The 23767-nt window shown below is 32.0% G+C and overlaps 2 protein-coding genes across 7 annotated transcripts; one reads left to right on the top strand and one right to left on the bottom strand.

Moving 5' to 3' along the window:
* Positions 1-7495, top strand: LOC137807084 (uncharacterized). Of its 2 annotated transcripts, none has more exons than XM_068607531.2 (17): positions 1-522; positions 1002-1102; positions 1831-1950; positions 2372-2461; positions 2558-2673; positions 2966-3065; positions 3487-3558; positions 3646-3693; positions 3780-3857; positions 3935-4054; positions 4229-4334; positions 5318-5481; positions 5717-5851; positions 6326-6456; positions 6847-6909; positions 6992-7070; positions 7153-7495. In XM_068607531.2, the coding sequence occupies exons 1-17, from the start codon at positions 225-227 to the stop codon at positions 7213-7215; spliced, it is 1884 nt and encodes a 627-aa protein (XP_068463632.2). In that variant the 5' UTR covers positions 1-224; the 3' UTR covers positions 7216-7495. The 2 variants fall into 2 exon arrangements, with proteins under 2 accessions (XP_068463632.2, XP_068463633.2); XM_068607532.2 differs by having other exon boundaries at positions 8-522; positions 1002-1099.
* Positions 7496-8128: 633 nt separating this feature from the next.
* On the bottom strand, positions 8129-10358 carry LOC137807085 (Pseudouridine synthase family protein). Of its 5 annotated transcripts, XM_090300659.1 has the most exons (8): positions 10230-10289; positions 10032-10134; positions 9657-9726; positions 9482-9576; positions 9256-9395; positions 8808-9170; positions 8622-8684; positions 8129-8516 (listed from the first exon to the last, which is right to left on the bottom strand). In XM_090300659.1, exons 6-8 carry the CDS (start codon positions 8988-8990, stop codon positions 8277-8279), a joined length of 486 nt encoding a protein of 161 aa, XP_090156785.1. In that variant the 5' UTR covers positions 8991-9170; positions 9256-9395; positions 9482-9576; positions 9657-9726; positions 10032-10134; positions 10230-10289; the 3' UTR covers positions 8129-8276. The 5 variants fall into 5 exon arrangements, with proteins under 5 accessions (XP_090156785.1, XP_090156783.1, XP_068463635.2 ...); XM_090300657.1 differs by lacking the exon at positions 9657-9726 and having other exon boundaries at positions 9482-9570; positions 10230-10348; XM_068607534.2 differs by lacking the exons at positions 9482-9576; positions 9657-9726 and having other exon boundaries at positions 10230-10358.
* Between the last annotated feature and the right edge of the window lie 13409 nt (positions 10359-23767).

The raw sequence follows: 23767 nt of genomic DNA, 5'->3' as shown, positions 1-23767 counted from the left end.
AAGAAAGAAAAAAAAAACATTTTTCTTGAGCTTACACATCCCAATAAAATCCAAATCCAAATTTAACGCCACAAACGAAAAAGAAAGAGATTCTGTGTTCAGTGTTGTTTCAGTCTCTGGCAAGAAGCTCTATCCTCAACTCTTTCTTCACTCTTCACTGCCAGTGTTACCCACCAATCATATTCTTCTTTCCTCTCTTCCCTCACTTCAACCACTGCAAATTCATGTACTCCACGGACCTTTTGGGCTTCTTCGCCGTCCACGGCGGCGATGCTACGCCGGCAGTGGCTCCCACCACCCCCAGCAACAACAAGTGCTTCAAGATTGCAGCTTTCACCAGACCAACTTCCCATAACCGCGTGAATTTGAAGTCAGACAAGGCTTTGACGCCTTGTTGCTACAGCGCTGACTCAAACACTGACGTTTTCTCTGTGACGTCGTCGAACAAGTCCGACGTGGACTACCTTGGGGAGAGCACCAAAGGTGATTTGAACGTCAAGTCGGAGCATCTTGAGGCTTTCGGTAATACTTGAAACTTTTCCAAGATTCTCATGTTTGGTCTTCACTTGCATTTGTCTGTCTTGGTTGTGTTTTGGACTGCTGGTTGTTACTTGATAGCACCATTGATCAAGATCAAGATCAAGTGTTGCTTCTGAATGTGAAAGTTTCTCTATATCATAGAATAGGACATTGGATCATATAGTTGTTTCAATGTTCTGAACAACAGATATCAGCTTAGGCCGATTTCACTCGCTTCCAGTACATCTTTTTTTGTTACCACTAAAGTTAATTTGTAATATTTTTCGTATTAGATTCTTTAACTCATACATAAGCTAATTTTAGCTTATAGATAAAATGAATTTATTTTCCCTTCTTATTTTTTCTCTCCTAGAAGTTTCTATGAATAAGTTTTCTTCAAACATATCTTTACTCTTATTTAATTGAATGCGGTTTTGTAAATTTGTGCTAAACAAGGCAAATGTTGGTCCCCTTGTTTGTAGGAATTGATTGTCATGGTGCTTTAGAAGGTCCAATTGAGGAAGTGGCCAGATCAGAAGCAAGACAAGCAGAGGATTTGCTAAAAGATTTGGGCATTCCGGTGGTGCAGTTGGCCTACTCCTTTTGCTTGCTTGTGTTTGTTTTTTCAATTTTCAGTCTACTTCCCTGTGTCCTATGCAATATCTGGTGGTATCTGTATCCCCTAATGTGCTCTTCTGCTGTGTGCATATTTGTATCATTATCAAATTCTCTTCTCAATTCAGGCATGGATGGATAATGGACATTAAACATGCTACAAATTGTGTTTTTCGTGAGCTGTATGCTTAATATTTAGACGTCTCACATGACAAGTTGCAAAATATCCTCCTTTTAGTTTTACATTGTTATTCAACCATCATGAGCTGACCACTTTTACAAATTGCCTAGGCCTCTCATATTTTAGATATCTATATACGTATACAATGAATATGAGGTGTTTGTGTAGGTTTCATTAAAGTTTTGAAAGGACGATACTTGATATAATTTACTTATATCATCATTTAATTATTTTTGTTTCTCCATAGATGTTCCCGGAAGATAAATTTCTACTTTTTATTTTGGAGTGTCACCTTAGAATGTGGATGTTTTATATCATTATTATCAACCTTTTCCACAACCACCTATTACTTCTTCAATCACTTGTTATTTTTTTCATTTAATTATTGTTTCTGACTGGCACTCGTATTTTGCCTTTTTCTATTTTTGCTCTCTCACTCTTTTCCTGCTTGGATTTGACTGAGAAGTGGATTCATGTTCTGTAAAAAAATATCATTTGTTTGTGTTCATGTGTAGAGCCCTTCTTCATCCAGAGAGTCGCCTCGCGGAATATTCTGCAGCCGAACATTGAATCTGCGGTCCATCAGTGCCATTGGATATGACATGGACTATACCTTGATTCATTATAACGTGATGGTACACTTCTGTTCCATGTTCCAAGTAGTCTGTATGAACTTTAATAATCCTAATAACTAAATATGCAGATATAACTTCCTTTGTTCAATTTTTGACTGTGCTGTATGTCAGATTTATAAACAAAAAAATTCTGTTGTACATTCGTAATTTTAGCATAAGGTAATCACCAAATGAGTCAAGACCTCAATACTATTTTATAGTACTAATTCATTCTATTAGTTCTGATGTTTACCACATTGGTAAAGTACAAAGTATTTTGCCCCTACTCTGCTTGATGGTTTTATTTTTGTATGTTAAAAACATTAGCATGGTGTTTCAAAATAAGAGAAGTACAAAATAGTTTATGTATTGTGTGGTGTTTCCTGGAACTGTAGGTTTGTTTCTGTTTAGGTAATGAACTTTTCTACGTATTCTCTTACAGGCTTGGGAAGGCAGGGCTTATGACTACTGTATGGAAAACCTTAGGAACATGGGTTTCCCTGTTGATGGACTTGCCTTTGATCCTGACCTGGTAATATGTTCTCTCTGGCAAGCTAAAGGCATATGGAAATCCATATTCTCTCCTTTTTGTTTAACTGATCATTGCATTCTGTTATAAATTGTTCAGGTAATTAGAGGCCTTGTCATAGACAAAGAGAAAGGAAATTTGGTTAAAGCTGATCGATTTGGTTACATAAAAAGAGCCATGCATGGCACCAAAATGTTATCTACTCGAGCTGTGAGGTAAGTGTCATTGTATTTTCATTCCTGATAATGGAAACTTATCAAAACATACACCATTTTAGGATGACAGAAATCCCTCTTCCAACAATACCGATTTGATCATTTTAGGTTTGCACATGAATCATCATCAACTATTCATTGGTTGGCTGTGTTGCTACACAGCCTTCAAATTAATATATGTTATGTATACATTATTAACAATCATGCATGCATGTTCATACACATTAATAGTTTAGTAGATGTCATTTATCAAAAATTGGAGAGTGCTACTTAACTTTATATGCAATGGAAGTGAGATGTATGGGAGAGAACTGGTGGACCTGCGAAAGGAGAGTCGATGGGAGTTTCTCAATACACTGTTTTCTGTGTCTGAAGCTGTGGCCTACATGCAGGTATGTTGTTATTGCTGGTGTAAACCTCAAAACTTTCGGTGGTGGAGATATATTCTGATATAATGTTATCTTGGCTTATGTGTCTTCTTTTTATCTCTCCAATGGGTCATGGGTTTTGTTGCTCTCTTAAAGTTGAACAATGTTAGCGATGTCTTTTGAACCCTTGTCCATTCCCCCTTGTTAACTCTTTTAGAGGCCAACTAGGTAGTCCAAACTTCAAGAAGGTATCAGGGTCCAAATGGGATTGCTGAAATATGAAGATGTGAAATTAAAATATAAGGCAGCTCCTGTAAGCCGTAATTCTTGACAATAATATGACTAATCATAGTACCTACCTAATTTATAAGGGTGTTAGTTTTTTATTTAATGTACTACTTTTTTTTAAGGTAAGGCTTCATTAATGATGTACTATTTCTTTCAGATGGTTGACAGATTGGATGATGGGACTATACCATCAGATCTTGGCCCTCTCGATTATAAAGGACTATATAAGGTAATATGGTTGGGGCAAATGTTTCGGAACCATAAATGATATATTGATTATTTAAGTTCTTTTCTTTACCATTGCCACAACTTTCAGGCTGTTGGAAAAGCTCTTTTCTGGGCACATGTAGAAGGTCGCCTTAAGGTAAACACAGTCAAGCTGTTGTATTGGCCACTCTGAAGTTATAGTGTTGTGCTTCATTCACAACAAATGACATGAAATTTATGCAGAGCGAGATCATGTCTAAGCCTGAACTTTTTGTAGAGCCTGATCCAGAATTACCTTTGGCGCTTTTGGATCAGAAGGAGGTATTACTTCTAATGTGTTATATTTTGCATAACATATGTTGCCCTTCTACTTCTTACCAGTTGGCTAATTGAAACAGGCTGGTAAAAAACTTCTGCTAATTACCAACTCAGATTATCATTACACAGACAAAATGATGCGGCATTCTTTTAATAGATTCCTTCCCAATGATCTGGGTTGGCGAGATCTATTTGACATTGTAAGTTCGTGTACATTATTTCTTATTTTATTCTTGAATGAAATTTACAAAAAGTTCTTGACACTGGAGGAATGAAATACTCTATCTCCTCATCATTACTTTGCCCTAAACTAACAGCCTTATCTTATTATGAAATAAATTTGCATAAATGGGTATGATTTTGTTCATGGATAGGTAATTGTCTCAGCAAGAAAACCAGAGTTCTTCCAAACATCACACCCCATGTATGAAGTGGTCACAGGCGACGGTCTTATGAGGCCATGCCTCAAGGCTCAAACTGGTAATTAGTAGTTTGTATGATCCTTATTTTGTGGCTCATTTGCTTTGTCACTATATGAAGTTTGAGATTCATATTTTCTAAGAGAATGTCAACGTTCTAATTTTTTTATTTCATAGGTCAATATATGAATGAAGACTGTCGTTTTGAATACTGCTCCCAAATTTATTGAACTAAAATGACAGTATAAGGACAATGCTGTTCCCAGATTTCGCAATTAGAAATATGTTATTTTGAATACACTTCAGACTTCCAAACATGGAATGCGAGCCATACAAATTTATTGAACTAAAAAGACTACTGTTCCCAGATTTATTGACCCAAAAAGACAATAGGGTTTCAAAATGAGAAATACATTATTTCCAAAATTGGAATGCGAGTAATACAAGTCGAGACAAGTGAACTTTTTAACAAAACCAGAAGGGTTATATATTTTTATTTATTTCCGCATTCCTTTCTCGACAAATAAATCTGTTACTGGTAGTTTTTGGATCTGCTGTATAAAAGTGCAAACGGGTTCAAATGAGAAATACATTATTTTGAAGTACATTTTTGAACTTCTAAAAATGGAATGCATCTGTTCCTGAAATACGTTTTTATTCATTTAACAGAACCAAAAAGATTAGATGTTTGGAGGCATTCCTTTCTCAAATATATCTGTTACTGTTAGCTTTTGGATTTGCTACTACCTCCTTTACAGAAATGGGAATGGAGAATAAGTCGTAGATTGTAGACAATACAAAGAAATAAACACTGACATTTTTTTGATGCATTAATGTTTATCGACCATTTAGTTCTGGATATTTTAGATTTGATGACATTCGGAAAGAGTGATTGTATAATATATAACTAGAATTCAAAATTGCTGGCATTTTTTTCCAAAATTTATTTTAATACTACTCATCCAATCATCATGTTGTTTTTCACTAAGGATAATTGAGCTGCTCATGCTACTACTGATGATCATGGTACTCCATCTTCTGCAGGTGGTTTGTATTCAGGGGGGAGTGCGCAAATGGTTGAAAATTCTCTAGGTGTTCATGGAGATGAGATATTGTATGTTGGCGACCATATTTACACTGATGTCAGTCAATCCAAAGTCCATTTGCGGTGGCGAACAGCATTGATTTGTCGAGAACTGGAAGAAGAGGTTAGTAATACCAGCTTATGCTTGATTAATTTCTGACTAAAAAACTCCCGAATTTCAATTTTTTTCTCGAAATAAGCAAATAGTATGATTGCTTGTTGACTCAAAGCTAAAATGCATTTAATGGCTTTCAGTAATACATTGTATTGAACTGTATGTGTTTATAAAGCAAATATAATGCCATGACTAGGTACAACTAAGAAATATCCTTGTGCTTTGTAAATGTTGAAACTTGCAGTACAATGCCTTGATTGGTAGCCGGAGTTATAGAGAATCATTGGTGGAGCTTATAAATCAAAAGGAGGTTGTAGGGGATCTCTTTAATCAACTTCGGCTGGCTCTGCAGAGGCGAAATAGAGACCGTCCTGCTCAGGTAAGTTTTGATCATATAATCCTGATATTTTCTATGCTTTGTTTGCTGTAATGGAAATACCTCTTGCCATTGTTGGTGATACGAAAAGCATAAGGCACTTAGGATTTTTCTTTTGCATTCGTGTGATAATACACCCCTGGTCAATCTTTGGCTGCTATTAGTTTGTTGCCTATAGTCTTATTCTAAAGATAATCATTCAACGCTGTTCCCACATATCTCAGTTATTAATGCTAGTTATTTTGTTATAAACTTTGACATTATTAGCCTAATTATTAACCTTCCTTTCATATATTGAAGCTTTTTGTTAATGCTTCAACTGTGACTCTTGTGCCTAAAAATCTCAAAAAAATCTCAGAAAACTTACATTGAGCATACCTTTTTATTATTATTTTATGAAGTTACCCAGATCAGGCTACATATACTGTTGGCCTGTTGCTTCAGTACTGATTGTAATATTTTCTATCTTCTTAAAAGACCCTTGCAGCAACTAACATGAATGATGAAGACCTCACCGATAGCATGCAAAAGCTACTTATTGTTATGCAAAGACTGGATAAGAAAATTGCTCCAATGCTGGAGGCTGACGGGGAGCTCTTCAATTCAAGGTAAGCTTAGAGGATAGAACTTTTTATTCAGAAGGTCTCTAATTGTATTCGGTCTGTACTTGATATTATTAGAAAGACCAAAGATCCTCTGTTACGATAGCAAACTTTCAACCCCCTTCCCCTCTGGTTACTTCTCTTTCTGTGGCATCCACGGTGAATAAGAAACTGCTCTTGTTACAGTGAACATGAACATACTATTGACCATTACAATATCCTGGTTTTTGCGCTTTTTAAAAGTTGCAAGGAAGTTGGGACATCTTTTTTTTCTCCTTTGCTATATGGGTTAGGGGAGAGTATTTTTTACATAACAATTTGGATACTGCTTGTCTTGCTTTTTGGTTTTTTTACCATTTGCATTTGTTATTAACTTGGTGTATATATCTGCATTAGGTGGGGTTTTCTATCTCGTGCTGGACTGTGGGATAAAAGCCACTTGATGAGACAAATTGAGAAGTATGTGCTTGCTTTTTGATGCCCCGGATCTCTATTTCATCTTATTTCTCTTTTGATGTTGAACTTTTTAAATTTATGACAGATATGCCGACATATACACATCTAGGGTGTCAAACTTTCTGCATTATACGCCCTTCATGTATTTCCGCTCTCAAGAACAGGTATTGTGATTACTATTTTTTCATCATTTATTGAATTCTTTGGACTTAAACTGACCTAGTTATGTTTGTCTGTGTTCCACAGAACCTTGCGCATGACTCGTACACATACTATTGTTCACAACTTAATAATGAGCATTCTTCCTAGGGAAAGCGGAGGGTAATTAGAAGGAATAAGAGACTGCTGTTGACACTATGAGCAGATGTTCATTGTGATGGTATTTGTTGCTGTGATGATGTTCACGAAGGACATCACTACAAGTAGTGTTATAGGACAACAGTGTCTCAATCAAAAAATCCTAGATTCTGTTTCCAGCTGTGGCTTGTTTTACAGTTTAAACACATTCTGACATGTTGTACAATCCATTGCTCTTGTACAATCGGTAGTTGTTAGTTATGAATAACTAACCATTTATAGTTATCCGTTACTTATTTGTGTTATTCGAATATAGGTAGATATATTTTTAACTATATTTAATTGTGAACATAGTCTTAGTCTAGGCTCACTCACACTCAATTCATTCATAGTAGACAATTAATTAAAAAAATTAAACAGTTTATTTTTATATATTACTTATTTTCAAATATAACTTTTTATATTTATAATAAATTTTATTTTAGTTTATTTTTTTTAATTGCAATTTAATTTTTAAAAAGTTATTTTTTATGTGATTTGATTTTAATTTTAGAGAATCACTTGTCTTGCTATCATCGTTGCCGCAAATCTAATATTGTCGCTACCTCCACTGGCAACACGTATCTTTGTTAACGTCATTAGATTGTCATAACCATTAAATTAATTTTAATAAGATGACAAAAATGTTAAATAAAATTGGGAAAAAAACTAATTTCCAAAATCTGTTTTCAATTTTAAAAGATTTTAAACTTACAATTGCAAAATTAATTGATTTAATGAGATAAATGAAAATGAGCTGTGGTTGCAATGCCAAGAGATCAAATTGATTTATTATGGACTATGTTCTTTGTTTTTGTAATATATGTAGTAATGGACTAAGGATTTAATCTTTAACTCTAAAATATATGGAGTAAATACCGGTGGCTGCACTGAACTACATGTTTGAATTAAACAAAGACTGTACTTCAATCAAATTACATCTTTTAAATATCCTTAAAATCTGAATGTAAAAAACTCAGTCCTAAGGTCATTATTATTACCAAAAAACCTTAGACTGTTAGCTTTATTGCCTATCACAAAAAGAATGGAACCTTGCATTTCCTTATGGTATGATACCTGCCAAAACTGTTTGCAGGACACCCTGGTGGAGGCAATAGGTGACTTTCATTGTAGTTGATAGAAACAAGACAGAGGCCATGAGGAGGGGCAGACAATGAGTATTTTGCAAGCTCTTTGCGATCTCGACTTTCCAGAATATGTGCAACAATGTTAGGAGGGATAGCTTCCCTACCAATTTGAAGCAACAAAGCCACCTGGAAAAGCAAACAGAAATATTCATTGCAAAAGTGGAACAACTACTAAGTGATTTTGAAATTGCTGACTAATCTTCTACATTAATCAGGAACAAGACTATTTACCATGTTTCGGACTTGTCTATACAAGAAACCTGTGCCTTCAACCTCAAGTTGCAAAAGAGCTCCCTAATCAAGGATATTGAAGTAATCAGTCTCTTCAAGCTTTAAAGTCTTCACAGAAAATAAAGAAAAAGGTACAGAGAGGGTAATAGACTGCAAAATACTTCAGTGGTAGAACTAGTAACGTACCATTTCTTTCAAATCAAATCGGAATATATGCTTCACTGGATCCGGCACCCGATCATTGTGGGATGAATTGGCAAAGGCCGAGAAATCATGCTTCCCAACAAAATATTTTGTAGCTTCTTTCATAACAGCGCTATTGAGTTTATATATACTATGGTAAGCAAAATGCCGCTGGAAGGGATCCATGATGCTATCATTGTATATCTTGTAATGGTAAATCTTACTTTTGACAGAAAATCGAGCATGGAATTCAGCTGATGCAGGGCTGATCTCTCTAACTCGGATGTCAGAAGGAAGAAGGCCATTCAGAGCTGCATGAATGTCTTCTAAATTGTCATAGTTAAAAGGTGTAAAAAAATGAGCAACCTGCAGTAGAAAGTTCTTCCAAGTCATAAATTTACGATGCTTGTTACTTGAAAGTTGAAGCCACACAAAAGAAACGAAACCAGACCTGACCCCAAGCATGGACTCCTGCATCAGTCCTGCTCGCACCAACCAAACTGAGATCCTTCCTTTGAAGCTTTGTTGCTTGAGTTAAAGCTTTCTCCAGAGCGCATTGAACAGTAGGGGGAGACTGTTGATATTGCCAGCCTGAAATATGATCACCATTCAAGGGTTAAAGGAAAGAGCTCAATTATTAAACTATATATTTACTTATTAATACTGGAAAAGTGCACCTTTCTATATGGCCTTAAGACAAAAGGAATTGTTATCCTCCGGAAGTTCAAGAAACCCCCCCATTTCAGTCCTTAAAAATTGTAAATATCTGTCACTTTCATCATTAGCCAAGCATCATTAACTATAGTATTTTCTTTCGGGTGCAAAATGACATTGGAAAAGTAAGATGCTTACTTCTTAAAGTGCATTTATAAATTTCTGACCTCATGACTATAATCACAATGCCAAATACAATGAGATCACCCTAAAACGATAAATACAATGTTTAAACCTCTTCAAAGCAACTGAGAACTGAATGTATGCAACAATGCAAACATCTTAATAAACAAAGCAGTTTCATTGACACTTTGTATGTACAAAAACAATAGAAAGAGAAGATAAATTAAACAAGCAACCAAAGCATGGAATTCAGAAACAAATATAAGTGCCAAGTGAAGCAAGAAGACCCAGATATAAAGATAACGACCCGAGTGAAAATGTATGAGAAAGTTGAAGGCTTTATAGATGAAATGGAATGGGCAGAGTGCGAAAATGAAAAGAGAAGGAAACCTGAGTATCGGGTTCCTTCGTAAGCCAAAACCAGGCGCCACTTATACCCATCTTCAATGGGCTTCACCCCTTGTTCCAGTTCCACAGAAGCAGTGGAATTCACCTAAAATCCACAAAAAGAATAGAAAAAGAATGTTATGATGACACCAAAAGGAAGAAGATGTGGAAAGGGAAAGAGGGAAGAGAAAATAGTGTTACCAAAGGGAGGAAAGTTGGAGATGAAGATGGAGCAAGCAGTGCTCCTATTGCAGAACTCATTTCACAAAATCAACTCCCTTTTCTTCTTTATCCATTTTAATTTTTGTGAATACCAACTTTTAAAACAATCAATGTCTTTGAAAGTTAAAGGAACATACACCCAATCTGCTCAACTTTTAAGTAATTTATTTAAATAATAAAATTGATAATAAAATGTTTACATGCTTAGAAAATAATCATAAAAAAGAATCGTCCTTATTAATAGTTATTTAGATAATAAAATTAATAAATAAATTATATTAACAAAAATAAAATTTGTAACAAATTATGTATACTAAAATTCCTTACAAAATACTCATTAACACAGAAGGAATCATTTTTATTAATAGTTATTTAAATAAGAAAATAAGTTATATAGATAAAAGTAAAATTTGTAATAAACTGTGTAGATAACAAGCGTTACAAAATAATCTTTGCTAATAATTATAGTTATTTAAATAATAAAATTAATAAAATAAAATATATTTATAAGAGTAAAATTGATAATAAAATATATACCCAGGCAGTCTTAAAACAGTTATAAAGACTTCATTAATAAATAAAAATTAGAAAGGTATATTTTTTAGAAAGATAGATATTTTGACAAATACTTGTAGTTGAATATTAATTAAAAAATTAATAAATAATTCTTTTATTGAGATGTGAGAAAATATGTTTCTTTATGGTTTTTAATACATTCTCGTGTAATTTTCAATATATTTTGAATTCCTTAATTAGATTAATAAAACCTAAACAACTAATATTGCCTTATGGTTATTCATCGATAATTTAATAGGCAATTGCGCAATATGAAAAATGGTAAGTTAAGAAACTTTGATCAAATGTATTCTATTTATTATTTATTATTTATTGGCCAATATCAACATTATATAAGCAAACTCTATCTAGTAATAGGTTAAAATAAAATAAAATAAAAAATAAAAAACACATAATTAGCATACATTAGTCAAGTTAAGTATGTCTCTTTAGACTAATTGAATTAATACATTAACAAATACCTTTAGGTTTTTTCATCTCAATCATTTTCAACTACACCTGTTCAAATTATTTTCAGCCAAGTTTTCCGAGCTCTTTAAGAATAATTTTTTCAATTATATAAATAAATAACAATAGTAATAAAAATTATATAAAAGATATAGTATAAGTATTAAATTTGTATTTAGTAAAAATAATACATTTAACAAACTGATGGCCTTATTTATATTTTTATAGATTATATGTCATTTACACATAAAAAGCGATTGTGAAATAAATGCATATTTATATACTCCTAAAATAAAAATAAATAATTTTAGATTCTAAATTTATTCAATGTCAGTGATATTAATAATAATTGACAGCTATGCAGTACAAAACTTCCATCTTTCTTACTGTTTTGAAAGTGTCAATGAGTTATGAGATAATCTTAAATAAAAATACATTGTTTCATTATGTCAAAAGTATTTACATCAGTTAAGATAAGATATCAGTGTAATTGTCACCAACATACAAATATTATACATTAGTTCAACAATAATGTAATATGTACAAATATTACAAAAGTTGTGAATACTCACAAATATTACATCTCTTTGACTATAGAAAAAGGTTAATGTAATATATTCTATTTGAGTAAAAAGTTAAACATTTTTTAAATTGAGAGATTTTTTGATAACTCATGTAATAGGATTGTTATTTAATTAGAAATTGGGAGTATAATTTTCTGTAATAATATTTTCTCAAACATAACATAATCATAATATAATTTTTTAGATATAAATTCATGATATATTACAAAAATATCTAAGTTTTGCAAAATATAAAAATTTTACATCATAATAGAGAATTGTTTAAATATTTTACATCATATATCCTAAAGGGTATTAAAAATAGGTTTTTTATGAATCAATATGATAGAGAATGTCTCTTAAAATTTTCTTAAATAATTCTTACTAAATAGATTTTGTTTCTATTTGTACGACATGTACATACGAAAGAAAACATGAAAAAGAGTGAGATTTTTGTAAATCTTACATATCAATTTTAATAAATCTTACATATCAATTTTAATAAATTTAACATACAATATAAACATTGAGGTCTATGACTTTACCTATAACCATAAGACTCAATCTCACTTTATCAAACATATGGATCCATATTTTTTTTCTGATGATCAACTATGAACATCAAACATTACTTGGAAAATGATTGGGTAGTTAATTATTTCTCATTAAAAACATTAGTGTAATCATAATTATTTTTCTTGAAAATATTGACAATTTATCAACCAATAAAAAATATATAAACTTGTTACCTAACATTGGCGATGTTAAGCAGGTATTGAATAGTCCTAAGTTTGGCCTATGAATATCCTAATCCAGGATGTTATTTTGGACTATTCATATATTCATCTACTTGATAAATACCTAATTATAATCATCATGGTCCCTGTCTTTCATCCCGCAATGTATCAAGTTGTGACTTCCCAAGTACACTTATACACTAGCTTATGAATATCTTAGTCCAAAAACAAAGTGAAGTTTATTTTAGGAACAAATCCTTGCCCAACAAAAGACCATTCAAATTTCTTGACCTGAATAGATGCAATAATATGGTGGTTTCATGGTTAGTGCACTTTGTCTCTCTCCCTATTCAGCAAATCATCATTTGAATGGATGTTGCCCTAGATATCTGGAATGATTTGAAAACCAAATACTCTCAGGGTGACTTATCTAGAATTTATGATTTTCCACTTGAGGTAGCTTCTTTAAATCAGGGGGATTTATTTGTGACTGAGTATTTTATAAAAATTAAGGATCATTTGGGACGAGTTAGATAATTTTAGGTTTGTCCCTATATGCACATGCTCTGATACCATAATACAATTAACTGACACAAGCAGATGAACCCTAAGAGGGCGTCGCAAGAGTGCAGAGGAGAAGTAATCGGCAAAGTTAAGAATCAAGAGTTAAGGCAAGAAACCTTAATCGAGGATAAGAGAGAGAACAATCAAAGGTAAAGAGAGAAAGCAAAAAGGCAAAAAGTGAGAAAACTAAATTCGTAAAATGAATTTGTTAAAAAAAAAGCAAAACAAATGTGTACTTAAAAGGGACAAAGTAAAACAAAATTACAAAATTCAATATAAGGCCCAATAAGAAATTAAAGAAGGATTTTATCATGACCATTTATGAATAATTTCTTTAATTAAGTTTATGCTCAATGACTCATACTTGGTAAAAAAAAACTAAAATACAATTTTATTTTATTTTTTTGCAATAGCATATATGAAACCTCTAATATGATCATTGAAGTGTATATCAAGATGTTGAGATTAAGACAAAGTTGGAAGCTTTCCAAATATTAACTGAAGATCAATAAAAATACAATCAACCAAAATTTCATGAAATATACATGATATTATTAAAATATACATACTAATCAACTAGAAAAAAATTATTTAATTTTCTAAACCGTCTAAATAAACAATTCAAGATTCAATATAATTAATTTCATTATTGTTTCATTTTATTTTTAAATAAAAGAAAATAAAACCAAATGAAATTAAGTTAATAAACAATCTTCACATCAAATTTTAAAAGAACAACTAATATCTACTAAATACAATATGTCACAAAAACAACTAAAATATTTATTTATCCATTTGCATTAAAAAGAAAATTGAGCTCTAATTTTGTTTACAAGTTTTATAATATAATCATGGAAGAAAAGATTTATACTATGAAGTAATAATTAAATAACCAACTATCCTTCAAAGTTATAATTTTTCAAAAACTATTAATCTAAAATTAGAATTAGCCATTCAAATAGAGTTTGGCCCAAAAGCCCCATTATAAAAGTCAAAAAATACTATTAACAAATGAATGAATTCGAAATATATTTCTCATATTTTATAAAAAATATAAAATTGTTTTGCGAATATTTAAATTAAAAACAAACAAATGTAAAATACTAGTATTGATATTTTGTGGAATTATTTACCTTTTTCACGCTTGTTATTATTTGTAATGCTATAGGAAAGGTAATTATTGGAGTTTTTATAATTAATAAGAGTTCAAAAAGGATTTTTCTCACCTCTTGCAAATTAGATGATAAAAAACATTTAAAATTAACAAAAAAATGTCTTACTCTAATTCGTTGTGAATCGTATTCTTTTGGGAAAAAAATGGAGAATGACATTGTTGGTTGCAAGACGGAAAACTCTATATTGCTCGTATAGAAAAAATGCATAAGTTCACAATTATCTTGCATTTGTTAAGGCAGGACAATATTTAATGAAAAATATTTTAGAAATAAGATGAGTATTGGTAAGTAATAATAATTAATGTGATACATTTTATGCTTAATTATTTTTTAATTATTATATCAAGCGTTCAAACTTAATTGAGTTTCAAGATTTTTAAAAAGTTTGATATGGTCAAATTTGTTACAATAATTCAATATTTAATGTTATTATTTTTATTAGATTATTCTCATTAAAACATATTTACTTTAACTATTTTTTTACTATATTAACTTATATGTATTGTTATCATATTGATTTATTTAAAAATAATTAAACTACTTTATTATATCGATTTCAAAAAGTTGTGATCATATTAATTTATTTATTTTTAAATGGAACTAAATTAAACTTTTAAAAAAAGTTAGAATGAAAATGAAAATTTTAAAATATGAGAAATGAAAATGATTTTTAACCCTTAATATAAGAAGATAACTAAACATGGATTTTAATACATTTTATTTAAAATAATTACACTTTAAATCTTAATTTAAATATAAGATTAAGATTTAGACTTTCTAACTTATGATAGAAAAGATTATAATATGATAGACCAATCTAAAAATCTAATGGGGAATCTTTTAATATACCAACAAACTACCTATATAAGATAAACTCATTTTTAATGTAATAATTTTTATTTTATTTAATCTTATTGTATTACATTATTTTTAAAACTTTTTGGCCTTTTATTTTAATATAATGATTTAATAAAAAAATTATTTATACTTTAATTTTTCAAAATTATTATTTTTAGATTCATAATTCTTTAAATATCTTTATAGTTTCTTGGATGAGTGTAAAATTAAGATTTTCTAAGAACACTTAGAATATCATTAGATGATAAATACACTATACCTCAGTATCACTCTAGATCATAGTGTGATAGAACTTGTTGAAGTTTCAACCTTCTTATTTTTATCATGCAATTGAGAGTGTTGAATAAGATATGTTTGATCTTTTTTACCAAATTTATTGATAAAACTATTGATATCAGTTTCTTTGTTTTTTTTTTATAACTTGTTTGGGTCCCACTTTTATCATTAGAATATTTTTTATAAAAAAAAATAGATTGACAACCTTGTTCCAGTTTACAATCTCTCTATTTATCTAAAATTTTAATTTTTTATGAAATGATAAAAATACCACTTTTTAATATCATCAATTAAATAGAGCAAGTTATTCATATATCATCCCTCTTTTCCAAAAATATACATTGACAACCTACAACTTTGCCATAAAGTTTATATTTTAGACCAAAAGATAAATGCTAACTTTTTTTAGATTTAAAATAAATAGTGATAACAATCACAGGACAATTTTAAATTTTAGTGATGTCATTATTAAAAAAATTATGATGAAAAGAGAATATTTATATTATACAAGTCAGATTTTAAATCCGAAAACAAAGGCAGTATTTAAAACAACTAATGCATAAAGCTTTTTTTTAATATTTTCTTATCAACATTGATAGTTGAGGACCGCAAAAAGTGTTTTTAATTTATTAACAACGGAAACACACTCCCGCTTTCTGAGTATTCTATTCTTAAATTTAAATTAATTTATATATACATAATTTTAAAAGAATACTTTAAAAACTAAAAAAATGTTTACAATAATCATTTTAAACAGAGAAAATTATTACGAAATGGACTTTAAGTGGGACTATATATTTCTATAGCATATATTTCTATAGCGGCCCGATAGCGGGTGGCCTGATAAGGCTAACAATTAGACGTTAGGATAGGCTCGAAATGGCTCTGATACCATATTACGAAGTGGACTTTAAGCCTAACTCAACCCCATAAAACCAACTCATAGGGTTGAGGTTTGCACCCACTTATATACAATGAAAGGCTCTAATCTCTAGTCGATGTGGAATTTCCAACAAAAATAAACCGTGGTATTTGAGAGGAGAGATTATGCTATTAAATATTTTTATTAAATAAAAAAGTTTTTTTTTATTTGTTAAAAGATAAAAATATTTATTTATTAAAGGAAAATTGTAAAACTTCATATATAACTCTAGCAGTTTTCATAAATTCACTTATCAACATACACAGACACTTAACTCTACTCTTGGAATACTAGTACATTGACTTATACTTAGAGATCTACATCTATTATAGTACTCTACTGTGAAATCCACAATTACGTGCAGAATAATATTAGTACCAAATCATCTCATATGAGAGGGTTAATTCAAATAACAAGTCAGACTAAATATCTTTCACACCATATACACATTCATATAAACCTTCTTCAACTCTCACCACCTCATAATCTTCATCTATATGATTCTAATATACCAATAGAGTCATGATACAACATTCTAGACGAATCCCTAATCAATGGACATCTTAACACTCTCAACACGGTATTTCTTTTCTTGCAAATATCATGTTGGAGATCCCACATCGACTAGAGATTAGGACATTTCATTGTATATAAGTGGGTGCAAACTATTGGGTTCAAGAGTGTCAAAGTTCAAGAGGGGGGGTGAATTGACCTTTTAAAACTTTCGCGCATATTCATTTTCTATGCAGTAAGGGTATTTTTGCAAAACATGTGAAAAACAGTTTCAGAAAACTTGTGCTTGCTCTTATCACATGATATGGGGTTAAGAGGAGAGTTACCTAGCAAAAAGCCTACTTTAAACAACCTCTATACTATACCTAAGACATTCTTAAAGCAAAAGCAAATACAAATGAAATTTATACACATGGCTTCATCAAACACATTTCTTGAAGGGGTAGCAACCATCTTCAACACAAACCTCACCCCATGAATCGATTTTATGGGGTTGAGTTAAGTTTAAAGTTCACTTTGTAATATGTCTCAATGACATTTTCATAACTCTCACATCATACATAAGTACACAATTCAATCACAAAATTTTAGATTTTCACTTGAGTGAGAATCCCCTTACTTGAGTAAAAATAGACTCTAGAGCAAGCCAAATTTTTACTCCATTTTTGCTTGAGCAAGAATGATGTGAGTTGATTTTAGAATTGCACAATTTTAGAGGGTTTTAATTTGGATTATGATTTTTAATTATCAAGATATGGTGAAACTCAGTGAAGATTGTCGTTGGACACGAACTTAACCAAGTGGTTAAGTAAGTGTGAAGACTCTCTTCAAAAGAGCAAAAGAAAAACCCAATTACTATGATGATGATGATGCATATGGAATTAAAGCAATACAAAGGGAAAGAGGAGATTAAATTGAACATAAGATAAATGAACAATAACGAAAGAAAGTGGGCAAATTAATGAAAGGGAAAGAGAAGGGATGAAGAAGCTTATGGAATGGAAAGAATGATAGTGAATCACGCCACTTGTAGGAGTGAGCTCCAAGATGAGTGAGAGATGAGTCGCCACTTGAACCAATCTCTACTCAAGATAAAACTTAGAGAAAAAGGAGAACACTCAAGAATTCACTCTGACAGAGTTTCTTTACTCAAAATTCAATGTGTTTTACAAGAGGGGAGACACCTTCTTTATAGATATGAGTGCCTTGGGGAGCAAGAAATGAAGGAGAGGGGCGACAATAGCAAGATGCTTTAAAATCTAGGTCTAGCCAAGGGTTGTCGCACCATGGAGAGGCTTCTAGAAAGTAGGTCAAGAGTGATGCACATGGGACGACACATGGGAAGACTTTCTAAAAACTAGGGTTTCTAGAAGCCTAAACAAGCTTATTCTTCTTCTAATTGGGCCAATGCGAGCCCATTTGATTACAAATTAATCTTGTCTTAAAAATACTAGAAGGAGGAACAAATAATATTTTGGCCCATGCCCGATTTTTCTTATTCTAATGATCTTCTTATGGATGGTGGGGCTCTGTGCTATTGACCTAGCCTCGAATAATCCTGAGATGATTGACCTAGCCTCGAATAATCCTTTGTATTATTGGTCATCTTCTTGTAAAGTTGGGTCATATCAAAGAATCTCATTGCTTGAGCAAAAATGAATCCGAGAGAAAAATAATTTTACTATCATATTCTAGCTTGAGCGAAAATCTTTCACTTGATGAAAATATCAGAAGAAATTTCTTAGAACTGATTACTTTTCAAGCTTTCACCCAAAAATCAATATTCATGTTTTTATTTTATGAAAACATATAGGACCACAATGATATATGTCTCATTAAACTCCTATGTCAACATATTGTTGAACCAAGTGGTGTTCAAGCTTTGAAGAATCCAAATCCTTTGAAGGATGTTGAAGCCTCTACTATGCTTGATGTTGTTGTGCTGGTTTAAGCTTTGTTCTGGGGTAGTTTATATGTTGTAATCCACCCTGTGATTAAATCTAAAGCATTAGCATTCTCAATCTTTGTGAAAAGAAAATGATTTCAAACTAAGTAGAAACAACTGATTGTTTGTACTTAGGTGTTTTGAGAAAAAGATTGAAAGTTGTTTTGACTGGTTGAACTGTTAAGTACCAAAACAACTGATTGATTCGAGGAAACAACCGATTTTTTGTTTTGGGACCATAACAGAAAAACTGTTTTCTTTGACTGAGCTTTAAATGATTTAACTGCTTACGCTCCAGTCACTAAATGTTTTGACCAATCTTTTAATGCAATTTAAGAGTTTGTTAAGATTTGATAACAAACTACATCTTTGAATATATTCAGAAAAAACAGATTTAAGAATTAAGAATCTTTGACAAAGTTTTTCTAAGAGAGTTTTTCAAAGTGCTGAGATTGCTAAGTGTTTGTGATTGATCAAAGTGCTGGAATAAGATTCTGCTTGTATTGATTTCAAATTATCTTTTGTAACAAGTGTAATCCTTGTACTCTGTTGAACAATTTCGTTTCTGTGTTTGTTGAGATTGGTTGTGTGTTCTTGAGGTGTTCAAGATCAGCAATCTTAGTGTTGGCCAAGGAGAGTGTGTTTCTTGAGGTGTTCAAGGTCATTCTCTTGGTTGTTGTGTAAGTGATCAAGTGGTGATTGCTTAGTGGATATCCTCAGGGTTTCTGAGAAGACTGGATGTAGCTCTGGTTTGGAGTGAACCAGTATAAACAATTGTGTACAATCTCTCTATCTCTAACTCTTTAAATTCAGTTTATTTGTTGTTTGCTGGTATAAACAACCGATTGTTTCTACGAAACATCCGATTGTTTTTCTGGTACTATAGCTTTTGCTTGCTATTTTGGCTAACTGAATTACTGAATCAATTGGTTCCTGAGATAAATTCATTCTAGTTTTGAAAAGTTTGCGAAAACCCTCTTTAAACAATTCACCCCCCCCCCCCCCCCCCCCCACCCTCCCCCTCTAGTTTAAAGCCATCTTTTCTAACAATTGGCATCAAGAGCTTGGTTCTTGAAAGTTATTCAAGTTGATCCTAAAAATCTTTTAAAATGGTTGATAGACTACCTTTTGGGGAAGGTGCTTCAATTAACAGACCACCTTTGTTCTGTGGTTTGAACTACCAGTTTTGGAAAGTAAGAATGAAAATATTTATGGAATCTCTTAACAAAGGAATTTGGGATGCAATTGAAAATGGTCCTTTTATCCCAAAGTTTGAAAAGGATGGATCTGTCATTGAGAAGCCATGGTCTCAATGGACTGATGCAGAAAGCAAAAAGGCCAAATTCGTTTGCATAGCCAAAAATATTATAACCTTTGCTTTAAATTCTGATGAGTTTTTCAGGGTCTCACAATGCAAATCATCAAAAGAAATGTGGGACACTTTGGAAGTCACTCATGAAGGAACAAATGAGGTGAAAAGAGCTAGAAAGCATGCTCTCATCCAAGAGTATGAGATGTTTAGAATGCTTAAAGGAGAAACAATTGCTGAGGTGCAGAAAAGGTTTACGCACATCATCAATCACCTTATGAGCCTAGACAAGACCTTTGATAAAGAAGAGCTGAATATCAAGATCTTGAAATGTCTTCATAAAGCATGGCAACCAAAGGTAACTACTATTTCCGAATCTAAAGATCTAACATCATTAAGTGTTGCTTCTTTGTTTGAAAAGCTTAGAGAACATGAGCTAGAGATGAATAGACTCAATGTTCAAGAGAGTGAAGATAAGCACACAAGGAGCATAGCCTTGAAAGCATCCAAACACAAGGGAAAGCAAGATTCAAGTGATGATAATGATGAGGAAAACCTTAGCTTGCTGTCAAGAAAATTCAGCAAATTCCTAAAGAGAAACCACAACAAAGACAACAACAAGGATAGGTATGGAAACAAGATACCCAATGAATTCAATTCAAATAACTATACTTGTTTTGGTTGTGGTGAGCAAGGTCATATAAAGGCAGATTGTCCCAACAAGAGCAAAGAGAAAAAGACTAGTTACAAGGAGAAGAAAGGCAAGAAAAAAAGAGCCTACATAGCTTGGGATGAAAATGAGGTGTCATCATCAAGTTCTTCATCAAGTGAAGAGGAAAAAGCAAACATATGTTTGGTAGCTGAAAATGATGATGAATCTTGCAGCTCAAGTGAGGTAAGTTCATGTGCTTCCTTAAATGAAAAAAATTACAGTGAATTGCTTGAAGCTTTTCAAGAAACACATGATGAAGCTAATAGATTGGTTCTTTCAAAAAACCGATTGAAAGATCTTAACAGTTGGCTTGAAAAGAAAGTTAAATCACTTGAAGAGGATCTGGAAAAAGAAAAAAGTGATTTTGAAAAATTGGAAAATCATTTCAAAAATGCCTCTTGCAAGTGTGATACTCTCATTTGCACAAATTGTGAAAATCTTGAGAAAAAGGTTCACTATCTTGTTGAAACTGTGGACAAGCTTTTAAAGGGGAAATCAAACTTTGAGAATGTCTTGGCATCTCAAAGCTGTGTTTTTGGAAAGGCTGGTTTAGGCTTTAATCCACAGAACAAGCAAGATAGGTTTTCAAAAAGCTTTTTTAGAAAATCAGAAAAGCAACCGATTGTTAAGACGAAACAACCGGTTGTTACATGCTTTTACTGGATGAAGAAAGGCCACTCTGTTAGGTTCTGTAAAATTAGAAAATATTCTGTTCCAAGAGGTTTTATGAAATGGATTCCTAAGGGATGTGATGTTTCTAACTGCAAAGAAAAGTCAAATGGACCCACATTTGTAAGGGGACCAAATCTTGCTACTTGAAATTGCTTATGCAGGAAAAATAAAGAGAAAAAGAAGAACTGAGTCATCTGATCAAGCTGTTGAAGAAAAAGGCAGTCATTGAAGCTGAATCAATACTGTGCAAAAGACATCAACAGTGAAAAGAAGCTTCTTGATCAAAAAGCACATGGCTCATTGAAAAATCAACATAAGGATAAGACTTTCCTTTATTTTTTCTCAATTTCTGTTTCAAAGTTCTTTCTCATGGTTAAAACAATCTTGTTATGATTAATGTCATCTGCTTTAAACTGCTTCTGCTCATGGTTAAAATTCAAAAACAGTTTTAACTGCTGCAGAAAAACAACCGATTGTTTCTTCGAAACAACCGATTGTTTTGGGTCTGACAGCACTGTGAAGAAATCCTTTTAATTACTATTTTGAATTTCTATCCGTTGCAGATCAATTCAAAGGGAGAATCTTGGTCAAAGAACCTGTAATTGAAAGCTGATTACGTTCAGAGAGAAGTTACAACAGTCATAAAGGAGAATATTCCAAAATCTTGGAAATTCAAGAGCTTTAATGACTAGTCAAAGATCACATGTGAAGACCATGTGATTTTCAGCTTTTTCTGACTTTTTCTGTGCAGAGCCGAGTCAAGTCCTCTCTCTCTGAAAATCAGTTAATCTTGAAGATGAAACTTCTGAGCTGGTCAATTCAACTGAAGAGTTGAACAATGGATCACTCAGCAAGATGAGTTTTACAAGGATGGTGATCATGGTGCCTCATCTAGTGGTGCTGCAAATCTTGAACAAGATGAACCTGCTGATATGGATGTTCAACATGAAAATCCACCTGAAGATTTTCAATATGTTGAACCAAGTGCTGATGATGGACATCAAGGAGAAAGGATGTCAACCATGTCGTCTTTTGAAAGACTCATGATGAATAGGCTTGATAGCTTTGCTGAAAATCAAAGGAGCCTCCATAATCTCTATGTTAGTAATTTCCAAAGGATTGACACCAGGTTTGACAACATGGATGCAAGGTTTATGACTCTGGATGAACAGATTGAAGTTGTTCAGAATCAAATCTTTGATCTTCAGTTTGATGATGAAGAAGAATGAAGGAAAAACAACTGATTGTTTCGATAACCAATCGATTGTTTTTGGCTAATCTTTCTGGTTTTTATTTCCTTCTTTCTGCTGTTGCTGCTTTAGTTCTGATGTAATGAAAACAATATCTTGTTTTATCTTTTATCTTTTATCTTTTATCTTTGTCTATTTGTGAAGACAAATAGGGGGAGATATATGTTGTGTTTTAAGTTTCTGTTTTCAGTGGATAAAACAGTTTGGGTTATGTAATATGTTTATGATATTAGGTGTTTTGATCTTTAACTGTTAATCTGTATGCTAACAAAATATCAGAAGTTCAATGTTTTGCTCAAAGTTCTATTGCAAGAACTGCTTCAGATTTAATCAGGTACAACACAAGCATCAGGGATTTGTCTTCATCAAATAGGGGGAGATTGTTGAACCAAGTGGTGTTCAAGCTTTGAAGAATCCAAATCCTTTGAAGGATGTTGAAGCCTCTGCTGTGCTTGATGTTGCTGTGCTGGTTTAAGCTTTGTTCTGGGGTAGTTTATATGTTGTAATCCACCCTACGATTAAATCTAAAGCATTAGCATTCTCAATCTTTGTGAAAACAAAATGATTTCAAACTAAATAAAAATAACCGATTGTTTTGTCGAAACAACCGATTGTTTGTACTTGGGTGTTTTGAGAAAAATATTGAAAACTGTTTTGACTGGTTGAACTGTTAAGTACCAAAACAACTGATTGATTCGAGGAAACAACCGATTGTTTGTTTTGGGACCATAACAGAAAAACTGTTTTCTTTGACTGAGCTTTAAATGATTTAACTGCTTACGCTCCAGTCATTAAATGTTTTGACCAATCTTTTAATGCAATTTAAGAGTTTGTTAAGATTTGATAACAAACTACATCTTTGAATATATTCAGGAAAAACAGATTTAAGAATTAAGAATCTTTGACAAAGTTTTTCTAAGAGAGTTTTTCAAAGTGCTGAGATTGCTAAGTGTTTGTGATTAATCAAAGTGCTAGAATAAGATTCTGCTTGTATTGAT

Source organism: Phaseolus vulgaris, chromosome 3 (genome assembly GCF_051622355.1).
Source record: "Phaseolus vulgaris cultivar YP4 chromosome 3, ASM5162235v1, whole genome shotgun sequence".
Taxonomy (NCBI): Eukaryota; Viridiplantae; Streptophyta; class Magnoliopsida; order Fabales; family Fabaceae; genus Phaseolus; species Phaseolus vulgaris.
Note: the sequence above shows the minus strand (reverse complement) of the source record. Positions and strands in the feature narration are given on the sequence as shown.